Source organism: Etheostoma spectabile, unplaced genomic scaffold (assembly GCF_008692095.1).
Source record: "Etheostoma spectabile isolate EspeVRDwgs_2016 unplaced genomic scaffold, UIUC_Espe_1.0 scaffold00007325, whole genome shotgun sequence".
NCBI lineage: Eukaryota > Metazoa > Chordata > Actinopteri > Perciformes > Percidae > Etheostoma > Etheostoma spectabile.
Genome location: NW_022603477.1, coordinates 12501 through 26292, shown reverse-complemented (window position 1 = coordinate 26292; position 13792 = coordinate 12501). Strand labels below are relative to the sequence as shown.

Here is a 13792-nt window from a genome sequence, read left to right as displayed (position 1 = left end):
TAACTAGGTTAGGAACTAGGTTAGTAACTAGGTTAGTAGCTAGGTTAGAAACTAGGTTAGGAACTAGGTTAGGAACGAGGTTAGTAGCTAGGTTAGGAACTAGGTTAGTAACTAGGTTAGTAGCTAGGTTAGGAACTAGGTTAGTAACTAGGTTAGTAGCTAGGTTAGTAACTAGGTTAGTAACTAGGGTAGGAACTAGGGTAGGAACTAGGTTAGAAACTAGGTTAGTAACTAGGGTAGGAACTAGGTTAGTAGCTAGGTTAGGAACTAGGTTAGTAGCTAGGTTAGGAACTAGGTTAGTAGCTAGGTTAGGAACTAGGTTAGTAACTAGGGTTAGTAGCTAGGTTAGTAACTAGGTTATTAACTAGGTTAGTAACTAGGTGAGTAACTAGGTTAGGAACTAGGTTAGGAACTAGGTTAGTAGCTAGGTTAGTAACTAGGTTAGGAACTAGGTTAGTAACTAGGTTAGTAACTAGGTTAGTAACTAGGGTAGGAACTAGGGTAGGAACTAGGTTAGAAACTAGGTTAGTAACTAGGGTAGGAACTAGGTTAGTAGCTAGGTTAGGAACTAGGTTAGTAGCTAGGTTAGGAACTAGGTTAGTAACTAGGGTTAGTAGCTAGGTTAGTAACTAGGTTATTAACTAGGTTAGTAACTAGGTGAGTAACTAGGTTAGGAACTAGGTTAGGAACTAGGTTAGTAGCTAGGTTAGTAACTAGGTTAGGAACTAGGTTAGTAACTAGGTTAGGAACTAGGTTAGTAACTAGGTTAGTAGCTAGGTTAGTAACTAGGTTAGGAACTAGGTTAGGAACTAGGTAAGTAACTAGGTTAGTAACAAGCATTTCTGAGACATGGATGCACATAAATGGAAAGATAGAGGAGAGAGGAGCTCAGTGTGTCAAAGGAAGTCAGGAAGGTCAGGAGGGTCAAAGTGGGGGATTGGATACAAACCCTGGTTAGGGTAGGGAGGTACACTATAACAAATAGAACTGGTTCAGAGTCTGGACCAGGTCCTCGGTACACTATAACAAATAGAACTGGTTCAGAGTCTAGACCAGGTCCTCGGTACACTATAACAAATAGAACTGGTTCAGAGTCTGGACCAGGTCCTCGGTACACTATAACAAATAGAACTGGTTCAGAGTCTAGACCAGGTCCTCGGTACACTATAACAAATAGAACTGGTTCAGAGTCTGGACCAGGTCCTCGGTACACTATAACAAATAGAACTGGTTCAGAGTCTGGACCAGGTCCTCGGTACACTATAACAAATAGAACTGGTTCAGAGTCTGGACCAGGTCCTCGGTACACTATAACAAATAGAACTGGTTGGACTTCCCACGATCAAATTTGCGTGATCGAGCGATTATTTTTTATAAAGCGTCATTTCATAGAACGCTCCGTGTTTTTTGCAAAGCCAATCTCCCGCTCCGTACAGCCGTCTGCTCATGAGCCAGTCAGAGTAGTTCACTGCACCCCGTGCAGGTTAGTTTCTAGATGTAGACAGTCCCAGAGGACAGAGTAGCGGGAGGAAAACTCAACAGATAGCAGTCGGTTATACAATGGCCTCAAGGTTTACCAGTTTACCAGTAAACGCAACATTTTGTCCCATTTGTTGTTTTTCAGACAACAGCAGTGACCAGTGCTAGTCGGTGCTAGTAGCGTCTGTTAGCTGTTAGCTAGTAGCGTCTGTTAGCTGTTAGCTCTTCTAGGACGCACCGGTGCTAATGTCCTCGCATCCGCTGCAATGCTGTTATATGGATATAGTTTAATTTTGCGTTACATGACCCATTTTGTCTGTAAAGCCGTGCCTGTGTTGGATCTTTCTACGCTCTCTCGTCCTACTCTCTCTCCTCTACTCTCCGAGAGCGGCCGCCGGTCCAGACTTCTGATATTTGTCTACAGTTTTAATTTTTTATTAACACAGCTGTACATTGTTAAGTATGAGGGGCAAACCTGTATTTGTACCAGTGTTTCCATGGTAACTCTGCTATCGCGGTCGCCACGGCGAAGAACACAGAAGAAGTTATTGAATGAAACTAACTTCAGTTGGTAGAGTAACAGCATGAGACAGAGCTGCTGGATCTGGACCTGGGCCTGGACCTGGACCAGAGATGTGAGCCATGGTCAGAATATCATAGTTCATAAAAATGCAGCGCAGTGACGATACAGACGTTTCATACACACCACGTGCGTATCCGCCATTCGACCCGTGCTGGACCCGTTCATAATGATCAGCCGTCTCTCTGGGAGTAGCGTCCATCACCCCCCCCCCCTCTCATAATGATCAGCCGTCTCTCTGGAGTAGCGTCCATCACCCCCCCCCCCTCTTCATAATGATCAGCCGTCTCTCTGGGAGTAGCGTCCTCACCCCCCCCCGTTCATAATGATCAGCCGTCTCTCTGGGAGTAGCGTCAACACGCTACCAACCCGCTATCAACACGCTACCAACCCGCTATCAACACGCTACCAACACGCTACCAACACACTACCAACACGCTACCAACACGCTACCAACACGCTACCAACACACTACCAACACGCTACTACACACTACCAACACGCTACTAACACGCTACCAACACGCTACTAACACACAAGCACAGGAAACGGAAATGAATCCGGTACTTACCGTAACAGGTCTCTTCTCCTCGTTCTGACCTTTCATACAGGAACTTTACAGTAAATGTCCCCTCCTGTTATTACCCATGATCCTCTGCTGCAGGCCTGTGGATGCTGCACGCCGCCGAGGGGCGGAGCCTGCAGCTCCACTTCCTGGACTTTGATATTGAAGCGACCTATGACGTGGTGGAGGTCCGGGACGGGGCGGGGCCACACTCAACACTACTGGGTGAGCAGGTTACCCACAATCCTTTTCACCAGAGAGAGTAGCATTCAGCAGGTTACCCACAATCCTTTTCAACAGCGTGTAACTAGGTCAGATGACCTCATCACTGATGACCTCATCATTCCTCTTGTCTCTCAGCTGTTCTCTCTGGGAGCGATGGCCCCCCCCACGACTTGTTCTCAACAACCAATCAGATGTCAGTGTGGCTGTTGACTGACAGCTCGGGGCACGGCCGAGGATTCAGAGCCAACTTCACCTCGGGGGTCAACCTGGGGTCCCCGGGTCAGTTCAGGGTCTGCTGATTACTGATTGCTGATGATTATTGATCATAGATTGCTGGTGATTACTGATTACTGAGGATTATTGATCATAGATTACTGATTACTGATTACTGATTACTGATTGCTGATTGTTGAGAACAGGTGCGTGTGCTGCCGGTGAGTTCCAGTGTCAGACAGGAAGTTGTATCCATGGTAACGGTCAGTGTGACGGCCATGTTGACTGTCCTGACGCCTCTGATGAAGCCGACTGTGGTGAGTCAACTTTACTCAACCGGGACCCTGTTAATAACAATCAGCATGAAATAATCAGGGGGTGTCTCGGTGTGTGTGTGTGTGTGTGTGTGTGTGTGTGTGTGTGTGTGTGTGTGTATTTTCTATTTCAGTTGTGTTGCCCAGCAACAGTTCCAGTGCTCTACAGTATAAACTAGTTTCCTCTCTGTTGACCGTGTGTTCTGACACCTGGACGTCTCACCTGTCTGACTTCACCTGTCAGTACCTGGGCTACAGGTAACCTTTAATTCATTTAGGGAGTACCTGGGCTACAGGTAACCTTTAATTCATTTAGGGAGTACCTGGGCTACAGGTAACCTTTAATTCATTTAGGGAGTACCTGGGCTACAGGTAACCTTTAATTCATTTAGGGAGTACCTGGGCTACAGGTAACCTTTAATTCATTTAGGGACACACCTGGGCTACAGGTAACCTTTAAGTCATTTAGGGAGTACCTGGGCTACAGGTAACCTTTAATTCATTTAGGGAGTACCTGGGCTACAGGTAACCTTTAATTCATTTAGGGACACACCTGGGCTACAGGTAACCTTTAATTCATTTAGGGACACACCTGGGCTACAGGTAACCTTTAATTCATGTAGGGACACACCTGGGCTACAGGTAACCTTTAATTCATTTAGGGAGTACCTGGGCTACAGGTAACCTTTAATTCATTTAGGGAGTACCTGGGCTACAGGTAACCTTTAATTCATTTAGGGAGTACCTGGGCTACAGGTAACCTTTAATTCATTTAGGGAGTACCTGGGCTACAGGTAACATTTAATCCATTTAGGGACACACCTGGGCTACAGGTAACCTTTAATTCATTTAGGGACACACCTGGGCTACAGGTAACCTTTAATTCATTTAGGGACACACCTGGGCTACAGGTAACCTTTAATTCATTTAGGGAGTACCTGGGCTACAGGTAACCTTTAATTCATTTAGGGACACACCTGGGCTACAGGTAACCTTTAAGTCATTTAGGGAGTACCTGGGCTACAGGTAACCCTTTAAACACCTTCTCTCTGCAGGTCTGGGGAAACGACTCTGCTGCCGGCTCGGCCACAAGATTCACCGTTTACATCTTTCACCGTCACCAACGGAGTGCTGCAGACCAGCGTCAGGTACTGGACCCAGACCAGAACCAGACCAGAACCAGACACCCAGACACCCAGACACCCAGACACCCAGACACCCAGACACCCAGACACCCATACCCAGACCCAGACTTGACTTTGAGACACCTAGACCAGACCAGACAGCCAAACACCCAGAACAGACCCAGACACCCAGACAACCAGACAACCAGACAATCAGACCCAGACCAGAACAGACCCAGACCCAGACCAAGAACAAGACATCCAGACCCAGACACCCAGACGCAGACACCTAGACCCGGACCAAGACCCATACCCAAACCCAGACATTTAGATCAGACCCATACCAGACAAGACCCAGACCCAGACACCCCGACCCAGACCAGACCCAGACCACACCCAGATACCCAGACCCAGATACCCAGACCCATCCTATAAATGACGTTGACCGTTGGTCACGTAAAAGTTAATACAACATTTATCTTAATATTTAATATTTATTTTATCTGTTCCAGGGAAACATGCCCTAGTGAGGAAGTGGTTTCTCTGAGATGTGACAACCAACGTGAGTTATTCATGTGTTCATAGACAGATTAGAGGGAAATCATGTGATCATACAGGTGTTATTAACTGTTAATAATGACTCTTTCAGCCTGTGGGGATAGGAACGTCACTAATGCACTTACGGAGACGGACCAATCAGCAGAGAGGGAACCTGGTGATGTCATGGGGGAGCTGGACCAATCAGCAGAGAGGAAACCTGGTGATGTCATGGGGGAGGTGGACCAATCAACAGTCTGACTCTAAATATTTCATTTTTTCTAAAATATTTTTTGTGTGCAGACAGGTAGTGGTGCAGACAGACAGGTAGTGGTGCAGACAGACAGGTAGTGGTGCAGATAGACAGGTAGTGGTGCAGATAGACAGGTAGTGGTGCAGATAGACAGGTAGTGGTGCAGATAGACAGGTAGTGGTGCAGACAGACAGGTAGTGGTGCAGACAGACAGGTAGTGGTGCAGACAGACAGGTAGTGGTGCAGACAGACAGGTAGTGGTGAAGACCGACAGGTAGTGGTGCAGATAGACAGGTAGTGGTGCAGACAGACAGGTAGTGGTGCAGACAGACAGGTAGTGGTGCAGATAGACAGGTAGTGGTGCAGACAGACAGGTAGTGGTGCAGACCGACAGGTAGTGGTGCAGATAGACAGGTAGTGGTGCAGATAGACAGGTAGTGGTGCAGATAGACAGGTAGTGGTGCAGACAGACAGGTAGTGGTGCAGACCGACAGGTAGTGGTGCAGATAGACAGGTAGTGGTGAAGACAGACAGGTAGTGGTGCAGATAGACAGATAGTGGTGCAGACAGACAGGTAGTGGTGCAGACAGACAGGTAGTGGTGCAGATAGACAGGTAGTGGTGCAGACAGACAGGTAGTGGTGCAGATAGACAGGTAGTGGCGCAGACAGACAGGTAGTGGTGCAGATAGACAGGTAGTGGTGCAGATAGACAGGTAGTGGTGCAGACAGACAAGTAGTGGTGCAGATAGACAGGTAGTGGTGCAGATAGACAGGTAGTGGTGCAGATAGATAGGTAGTGGTGCAGACAGACAGGTAGTGGTGCAGATAGACAGGTAGTGGTGCAGACAGACAGGTAGTGGTGCAGACAGACAGGTAGTGGTGCAGATAGACAGGTAGTGGTGCAGAAAGACAGGTAGTGGTGCAGATAGACAGGTAGTGGTGCCGATAGACAGGTAGGGGTGCAGACAGACAGGTAGTGGTGCAGATAGACAGGTAGTGGTGCAGATAGACAGGTAGGGGTGCAGACAGACAGGTAGTGGTGCAGACAGATGGGTAGGGGTGCAGACAGACAGGTAGTGGTGCAGATAGACAGGTAGTGGTGCAGACAGTCAGGTAGTGGTGCAGATAGGCAGGTAGTGGTGCAGACAGACAGGTAGTGGTGCAGACAGACAGGTAGTGGTGCAGACAGACAGGTAGTGGTGCAGACAGACAGGTAGTGGTGCAGATAAACAGGTAGTGGTGCAGACAGACTGGTAGTGGTGCAGATAGACAGGTAGTGGTGCAGACAGACAGGTAGTGGTGCAGACAGACAGGTAGTGGTGCAGATAGACAGGTAGTGGTGCAGACAGACTGGTAGTGGTGCAGATAGACAGGTAGCTGTGAGATAGTCAGGTGGCTGTGAGACAGACAGGTAGCTGTCTGACTGCAGTTTCCTGCTTCCTGTCAGGTGACAGCAGAGTGGTGGGCGGAGCTAACGCTGTGAAGGGGGCGTGGCCGTGGATTGTGTCTCTCCATTGGCGAGGACGTCACGTGTGTGGAGCGTCTCTGATTGGCCGAGACTGGCTGCTGACCGCCGCACACTGCGTCTACGGGTCAGAACACAATTAAACTTTATTTAACAACAAGAACATTGTGTCTGAAACAGTGAACAGCTAACGGCTAATGCTAATGCTAATATTAATCACGGGACAAAAAACCTGTAGTGTAACACCTAATGTTAATGATAATGCTAATGCTAACCACAGACCAAACACCAGAGACTGTAACCCAACAGGACGTCAGTCATACCCTAACCCGACAGGACGTCAGTCATACCCTAACTCGACAGGACGTCAGTCATACCCTAACTCAACAGGACGTCAGTCATACCCTAACCCGACAGGACATCAGTCATACCCTACCCAACAGGACGTCAGTCATACCCTAACCCAACAGGACGTCAGTCATACCCTAACTCAACAGGACGTCAGTCATACCCTAACCCAACAGGACGTCATACCCTAACCCGACAGGACGTCAGTCATACCCTAACCTGACAGGATGTCAGTCATACCCTAACCCGACAGGACGTCAGTCATACCCTAACCCAACAGGACATCAGTCATACCCTAACCCAACAGGACGTCAGTCATACCTAACCCAACAGGACGTCATACCCTAACCGACAGGACGTCAGTCATACCCTAACCTGACAGGATGTCAGTCATACCCTAACCCGACAGGACATCAGTCATACCCTAACCAACAGGACGTCAGTCATACCCTAACCCGACAGGACGTCAGTCATACCCTAACCCAACAGGACATCAGTCATACCCTAACCCAACAGGACGTCAGTCATACCCTAACCCGACAGGACGTCAGTAATACCCTAACCCAACAGGACATCAGTCATACCCTAACCCAACAGGACATCATACCCTAACCCAACAGGACATCATACCCTAACCCGACAGGACGTCAGTCATACCCTAACCCGACAGGACGTCAGTCATACCCTAACCCAACAGGACGTCATACCCTAACTCAACAGGACATCATACCCTAACTCAACAGGACATCATACCCTAACCCGACAGGACGTCAGTCATACCCTAACCCAACAGGACATCATACCCTAACTCAACAGGACATCATACCCTAACTCAACAGGACATCATACCCTAACTCAACAGGACATCATACCCTAACCCAACAGGACGTCAGTCATACCCTAACTCAACAGGACATCATACCCTCACCCAACAGGACGTCAGTCATACCCTAACCCAACAGGACGTCATACCCTAACCCAACAAGACGTCATACTCTAACTCAACAGGACATCATACCCTAACCCAACAGGACGTCAGTCATACCCTAACCCGACAGGACATCAGTCATACCCTAACCCGACAGGACGTCAGTCATACCCTAACCCGACAGGACGTCAGTCATACCCTAACCCAACAGGACATCATACCCTAACCCGACAGGACATCATACCCTAACCCAACAGAACGTCATACCCTAACCCAACAGGACATCATACCCTAACCCAACAGGACATCATACCCTAACCCGACAGGACATCATACCCTAACCCAACAGAACGTCATACCCTAACCCAACAGGACATCATACCCTAACCCAACAGGACATCATACCCTAACCCGACAGGACATCATACCCTAACCCGACAGGACGTCAGTCATACCCTAACTCAACAGGACGTCAGTCATACCCTACGGGACAAAAAACCTGTAGTGTAACACCTAATGTTAATGATAATGCTAATGCTAACCACAGACCAAACACCAGAGACTGTAACCCAACAGGACGTCAGTCATACCCTAACCCGACAGGACGTCAGTCATACCCTAACTCGACAGGACGTCAGTCATACCCTAACTCAACAGGACGTCAGTCATACCCTAACCCGACAGGACATCAGTCATACCCTAACCCAACAGGACGTCAGTCATACCCTAACCCAACAGGACGTCAGTCATACCCTAACTCAACAGGACGTCAGTCATACCCTAACCCAACAGGACGTCATACCCTAACCCGACAGGACGTCAGTCATACCCTAACCTGACAGGATGTCAGTCATACCCTAACCCGACAGGACGTCAGTCATACCCTAACCCAACAGGACATCAGTCATACCCTAACCCAACAGGACGTCAGTCATACCCTAACCCAACAGGACGTCATACCCTAACCCGACAGGACGTCAGTCATACCCTAACCTGACAGGATGTCAGTCATACCCTAACCCGACAGGACATCAGTCATACCCTAACCCAACAGGACGTCAGTCATACCCTAACCCGACAGGACGTCAGTCATACCCTAACCCAACAGGACATCAGTCATACCCTAACCCAACAGGACGTCAGTCATACCCTAACCCGACAGGACGTCAGTCATACCCTAACCCGACAGGACGTCATGCCCTAACCCAACAGGACGTCATACCCTAACCCAACAGGACGTCATACCCTAACCCAACAGGACGTCAGGCATACCCTAACCCAACAGAACGTCATACCCTAACCTAACAGAACGTCAGTCATACCCTAACCCAACAGAATGTCATACCTTAACCCAACAGAACGTCATACCCTAACCCAACAGGACGTCAGTCATACCCTAACCCAACAGGACGTCAGTCATACCCTAACCCAACAGAACGTCATACCCTAACCCAACAGGACATCAGTCATACCCTAACCTGACAGGACGTCATACCCTAACCCAACAGGACGTCAGTCATACCCTAACCTGACAGGACGTCATACCCTAACCCAACAGGACGTCAGTCATACCCTAACCCAACAGGACGTCATACCCTAACCCAACAGGACGTTATACCCTAACCCAACAGGAAGTCAGTCATACCCTAACCCGACAGGACGTCATACCCTAACCCAACAGGACTTTATACCCTAACCCAACAGGACGTTATACCCTAACCCAACAGGACGTTATACCCTAACCCAACAGGACGTCATACCCTAACCCAACAGGACGTCATACCCTAACCCAACAGGATGTCAGTCATACCCTAACCCAACAGGACGTCAGTCATACCCTAACCCAACAGAACGTCATACCCTAAATCAACAGGATGTCAGTCATACCCTAACCCAACAGAACGTCATACCCTATCATATCTCTATGTCTCAATATTTATGTTGTTGTTGTGGTTCTATCCATCTCTCTCTATATTTACAGTGTTGTTGTTGTTCTATCTCTATATTAATGTTGTTGTTGTTGTTGTTCTATCTATATGTCTCTATATTTATGTTCTTGTTGTTGTTCTCTCTCTATATTTATGTTGTTGTTCTATCTCTATATTTATGTTGTTGTTCTATCTCTATATTTATGTTGTTGTTCTATCTCTATATTTATGTTGTTGTTCTATCCATATATCTCTATATTTACAATGTTGTTGTTCTGTGTATGTGTCTGTTTATTTATCAGTAAATGTGTTGTTGTTATTCTGTGTATGTGTCTGTATATTTATTAGTAAATGTGTTGTTGTTGTTATGTTGTAGTTGTATTCTGTGTATGAGTCTGTATATTTATTAGTAAATGTGTTGTTATTGTTATTGTTATTGTTGTTATTCTGTGTATGAGTCTGTATATTTATCAGTAAATGTGTTGTTGTTGTTGTTATTCTGTGTATGAGTCTGTATATTTATCAGTAAATGTGTTGTTGTTGTTATTGTTTTTGTTATTCTGTGTATGAGTCTGTATATTTATCAGTAAATGTGTTGTTGTTGTTTTTGTTATTCTGTGTATGAGTCTGTATATTTATCAGTAAATGTGTTGTTGTTGTTTTTGTTATTCTGTGTATGTGTCTGTATATTTATTAGTAAATGTGTTGTTGTTGTTGTTTTTGTTATTCTGTGTATGAGTCTGTATATTTATTAGTAAATGTGTTGTTATTGTTATTGTTGTTGTTGTTGTTATTCTGTGTATGAGTCTGTATATTTATCAGTAAATGTGTTGTTGTTGTTGTTATTCTGTGTATGAGTCTGTATATTTATCAGTAAATGTGTTGTTGTTGTTGTTATTCTGTGTATGAGTCTGTATAGTTATCAGTAAATGTGTTGTTGTTGTTGTTGTTGTTGTGCAGGAAGAACATGCACCTGCAGTGGTGGGCGGCGCTGCTCGGCCTCCACGCTCAGAGCGACGTCGCCGCCGACGTCCAGACCCGAGCAGTCGATCGCATCGTCATCAACCCGCTGTACAACAGACAGACCAAACAGGCCGACATCGCCATGATGCATCTGCAGCAGCCAATCAGCTTCTCCCGTCAGTAGCAGCACTATCTGTGACACCATCGCACCAGAAACATACGCAACCATTCATAACTCATGAAAACATTCAAACAGCAGCCTATTTTAAAAGAAAAGAGTTTTATTGTTGTGAGTTATTAATATTATACATATATATATAAGCTGCTGCCCCCGCGACCCGACACCGGATAAGCGGATGAAGATGGATGGATGTTATTATAAATTGATAAAAAGCAGCTTTTAAACACAGAAGGTTTCAGCGATTAAACATAACAATCTGCACATTAACAGTGGATATATGATTATTATACGTTATATGTTATTATGGTGAAGGCTCCTCTCTAGCTCTGGTCCCAGCCACATGTTTGTCTGAATTAAGTGATATTAAATTAAAAATGTCTTTCTTATTACAGCTCGATATGTCTCTATCAGCTGGAACATGAGCATAGTGATCATGTGATGTTGTCCCATATTTATCATGTGATGTTGTCCCATGTTGATCATGTGATGTTGTCCCATGTTGATCATGTGATGTTGTCCCATGTTGATCATGTGATGTTGTCCCATGTTGATCATGTGATGTTGTCCCATAGTGATCATGTGATGATGTCCCATAGTGATCATGTGATGTTGTCCCATAGTTATCATGTGATGTTGTCCCATAGTGATCATGTGATGTTGTCCCATGTTGATCATGTGATGTTGTCCCATATTGATCATGTGATGTTGTCCCATAGTGATCATGTGATGATGTCCCATAGTGATCATGTGATGTTGTCCCATAGTGATCATGTGATGTTTTCCTATAGGGATCATGTGATGTTGTCCCATGTTGATCATGTGATGATGTCCCATAGTGATCATGTGATGTTGTCCCATGTTGATCATGTGATGTTGTCCCATGTTGATCATGTGATGATGTCCCATAGTGATCATGTGATGTTGTCCCATAGTGATCATGTGATGTTGTCCCATAGTTATCATGTGATGATGTCCCATAGTGATCATGTGATGATGTCCCATAGTGATCATGTGATGTTGTCCCATATTGATCATGTGATGTTGTCCCATAGTGATCATGTGATGTTGTCCCATAGTGATCATGTGATGTTGTCCCATAGTGATCATGTGATGATGTCCCATAGTGATCATGTGATGTTGTCCCATAGTGATCATGTGATGTTGTCCCATAGTGATCATGTGATGTTGTCCCATAGTGATCATGTGATGTTGTCCCATAGTGATCATGTGATGTTGTCCCATAGTGATCATGTGATGTTGTCCCATAGTGATCATGTGATGTTGTCCCATAGTGATCATGTGATGTTGTCCCATAGTGATCATGTGATGTTGTCCCATAGTGATCATGTGATGTTGTCCCATATTGATCATGTGATGTTGTCCCATATTGATCATGTGATGTTGTCCATATTGATCATGTGATGTTGTCCCATAGTGATCATGTGATGTTGTCCCATATTGATCATGTGATGTTGTCCTATAGTGATCATGTGATGTTGTCCCATAGTGATCATGTGATGTTGTCCCATAGTGATCATGTGATGTTGTCCCATAGTGATCATGTGATGTTGTCCATATTGATCATGTGATGTTGTCCCATAGTGATCATGTGATGTTGTCCCATAGTGATCATGTGATAGTAGGCTCGTTCGAGATGAGCCAGGTCTGCGCAGAACCGATCACCGGCGATCGGCGCCCGTTGCATGCCGGTTAGATTTGTGTCCGACTTGATCCCGACTTGCTCTGACGTCATGCACACGTGGGCAACGGAAATCTCACGAGAGCAAGGCGGCCGCAGTTCTGAGACACAGGCGGCGCAGTTGCTTTTCACCAACTGCAAGAGCCAGGCGGACCAAGGCGGACCTAGAGCATGCTGGGAAACGCCGGCTTCTCAGCTGATTTAACACCTAATTGGTTAACAACATGATGACGTTTTATATAAACTTTTTATTGTTTTTGAATCGGAGGGATTTTAATTGCTAATTGTTTGATTTAAAGGCTTATTCTGTACAGAACACATGTTGTGGCTGATAGAGACGTTTAGAGAGAGAGACTAGATCTGATCAGATCACGGATCATCTACTGTGTGTTGTTAATTAAAATCTGCAACAGATCGCATGTAGAGGTCTTTGCCAGCTACTCTGTCATAATTAAAACAACTGGAGACTGTGTACAAGCTGATATGAGGGTCTGATTATATTTTATTAAATCGAAATCGCACCACAGTGTTTCTGTCACTTCCTGTCCAGCCTGAAGGCGGCTGTAATCGGCTGGAAACTGTCCGACTTTACCGCAGCTTTCTGTCACCGCCCCCCGCTGCTACCGCCTGCTCTCGTCCACTTTACAGGCGAGGCGCAGTTCATCTCGAACAAGCCTGTTGTCCCATGTTGATCATGTGATGTTGTCCCATAGTGATCATGTGATGTTGTCCCATGTTGATCATGTGATGTTGTCTCATATTGATCATGTGATGTTGTCCCATGTTGATCATGTGATGTTGTCCCATATTGATCATGTGATGTTGTCCCATAGTGATCATGTGATGTTGTCCCATAGTGATCATGTGATGTTGTCCCATGTTGATCATGTGATGTTGTCCCATAGTGATCATGTGATGTTGTCCCATGTTGATCATGTGATGTTGTCCCATAGTGATCATGTGATGTTGTCCCATGTTGATCATGTGAT

General features: G+C 46.0%; 1 protein-coding gene across 1 annotated transcript in view; it reads left to right on the top strand.

Moving 5' to 3' along the window:
* The window catches only part of tmprss15 (transmembrane serine protease 15), a 32491-nt gene that overhangs the window by 14783 nt on the left and 3916 nt on the right, over positions 1-13792 (top strand). The window contains 9 exon segments of the mRNA XM_032508334.1: positions 2724-2849; positions 2985-3128; positions 3269-3379; positions 3511-3634; positions 4432-4524; positions 5013-5062; positions 5150-5260; positions 6739-6883; positions 10921-11099. Of these exon segments, the coding sequence (XP_032364225.1) occupies positions 2724-2849; positions 2985-3128; positions 3269-3379; positions 3511-3634; positions 4432-4524; positions 5013-5062; positions 5150-5260; positions 6739-6883; positions 10921-11099 (1083 nt within the window).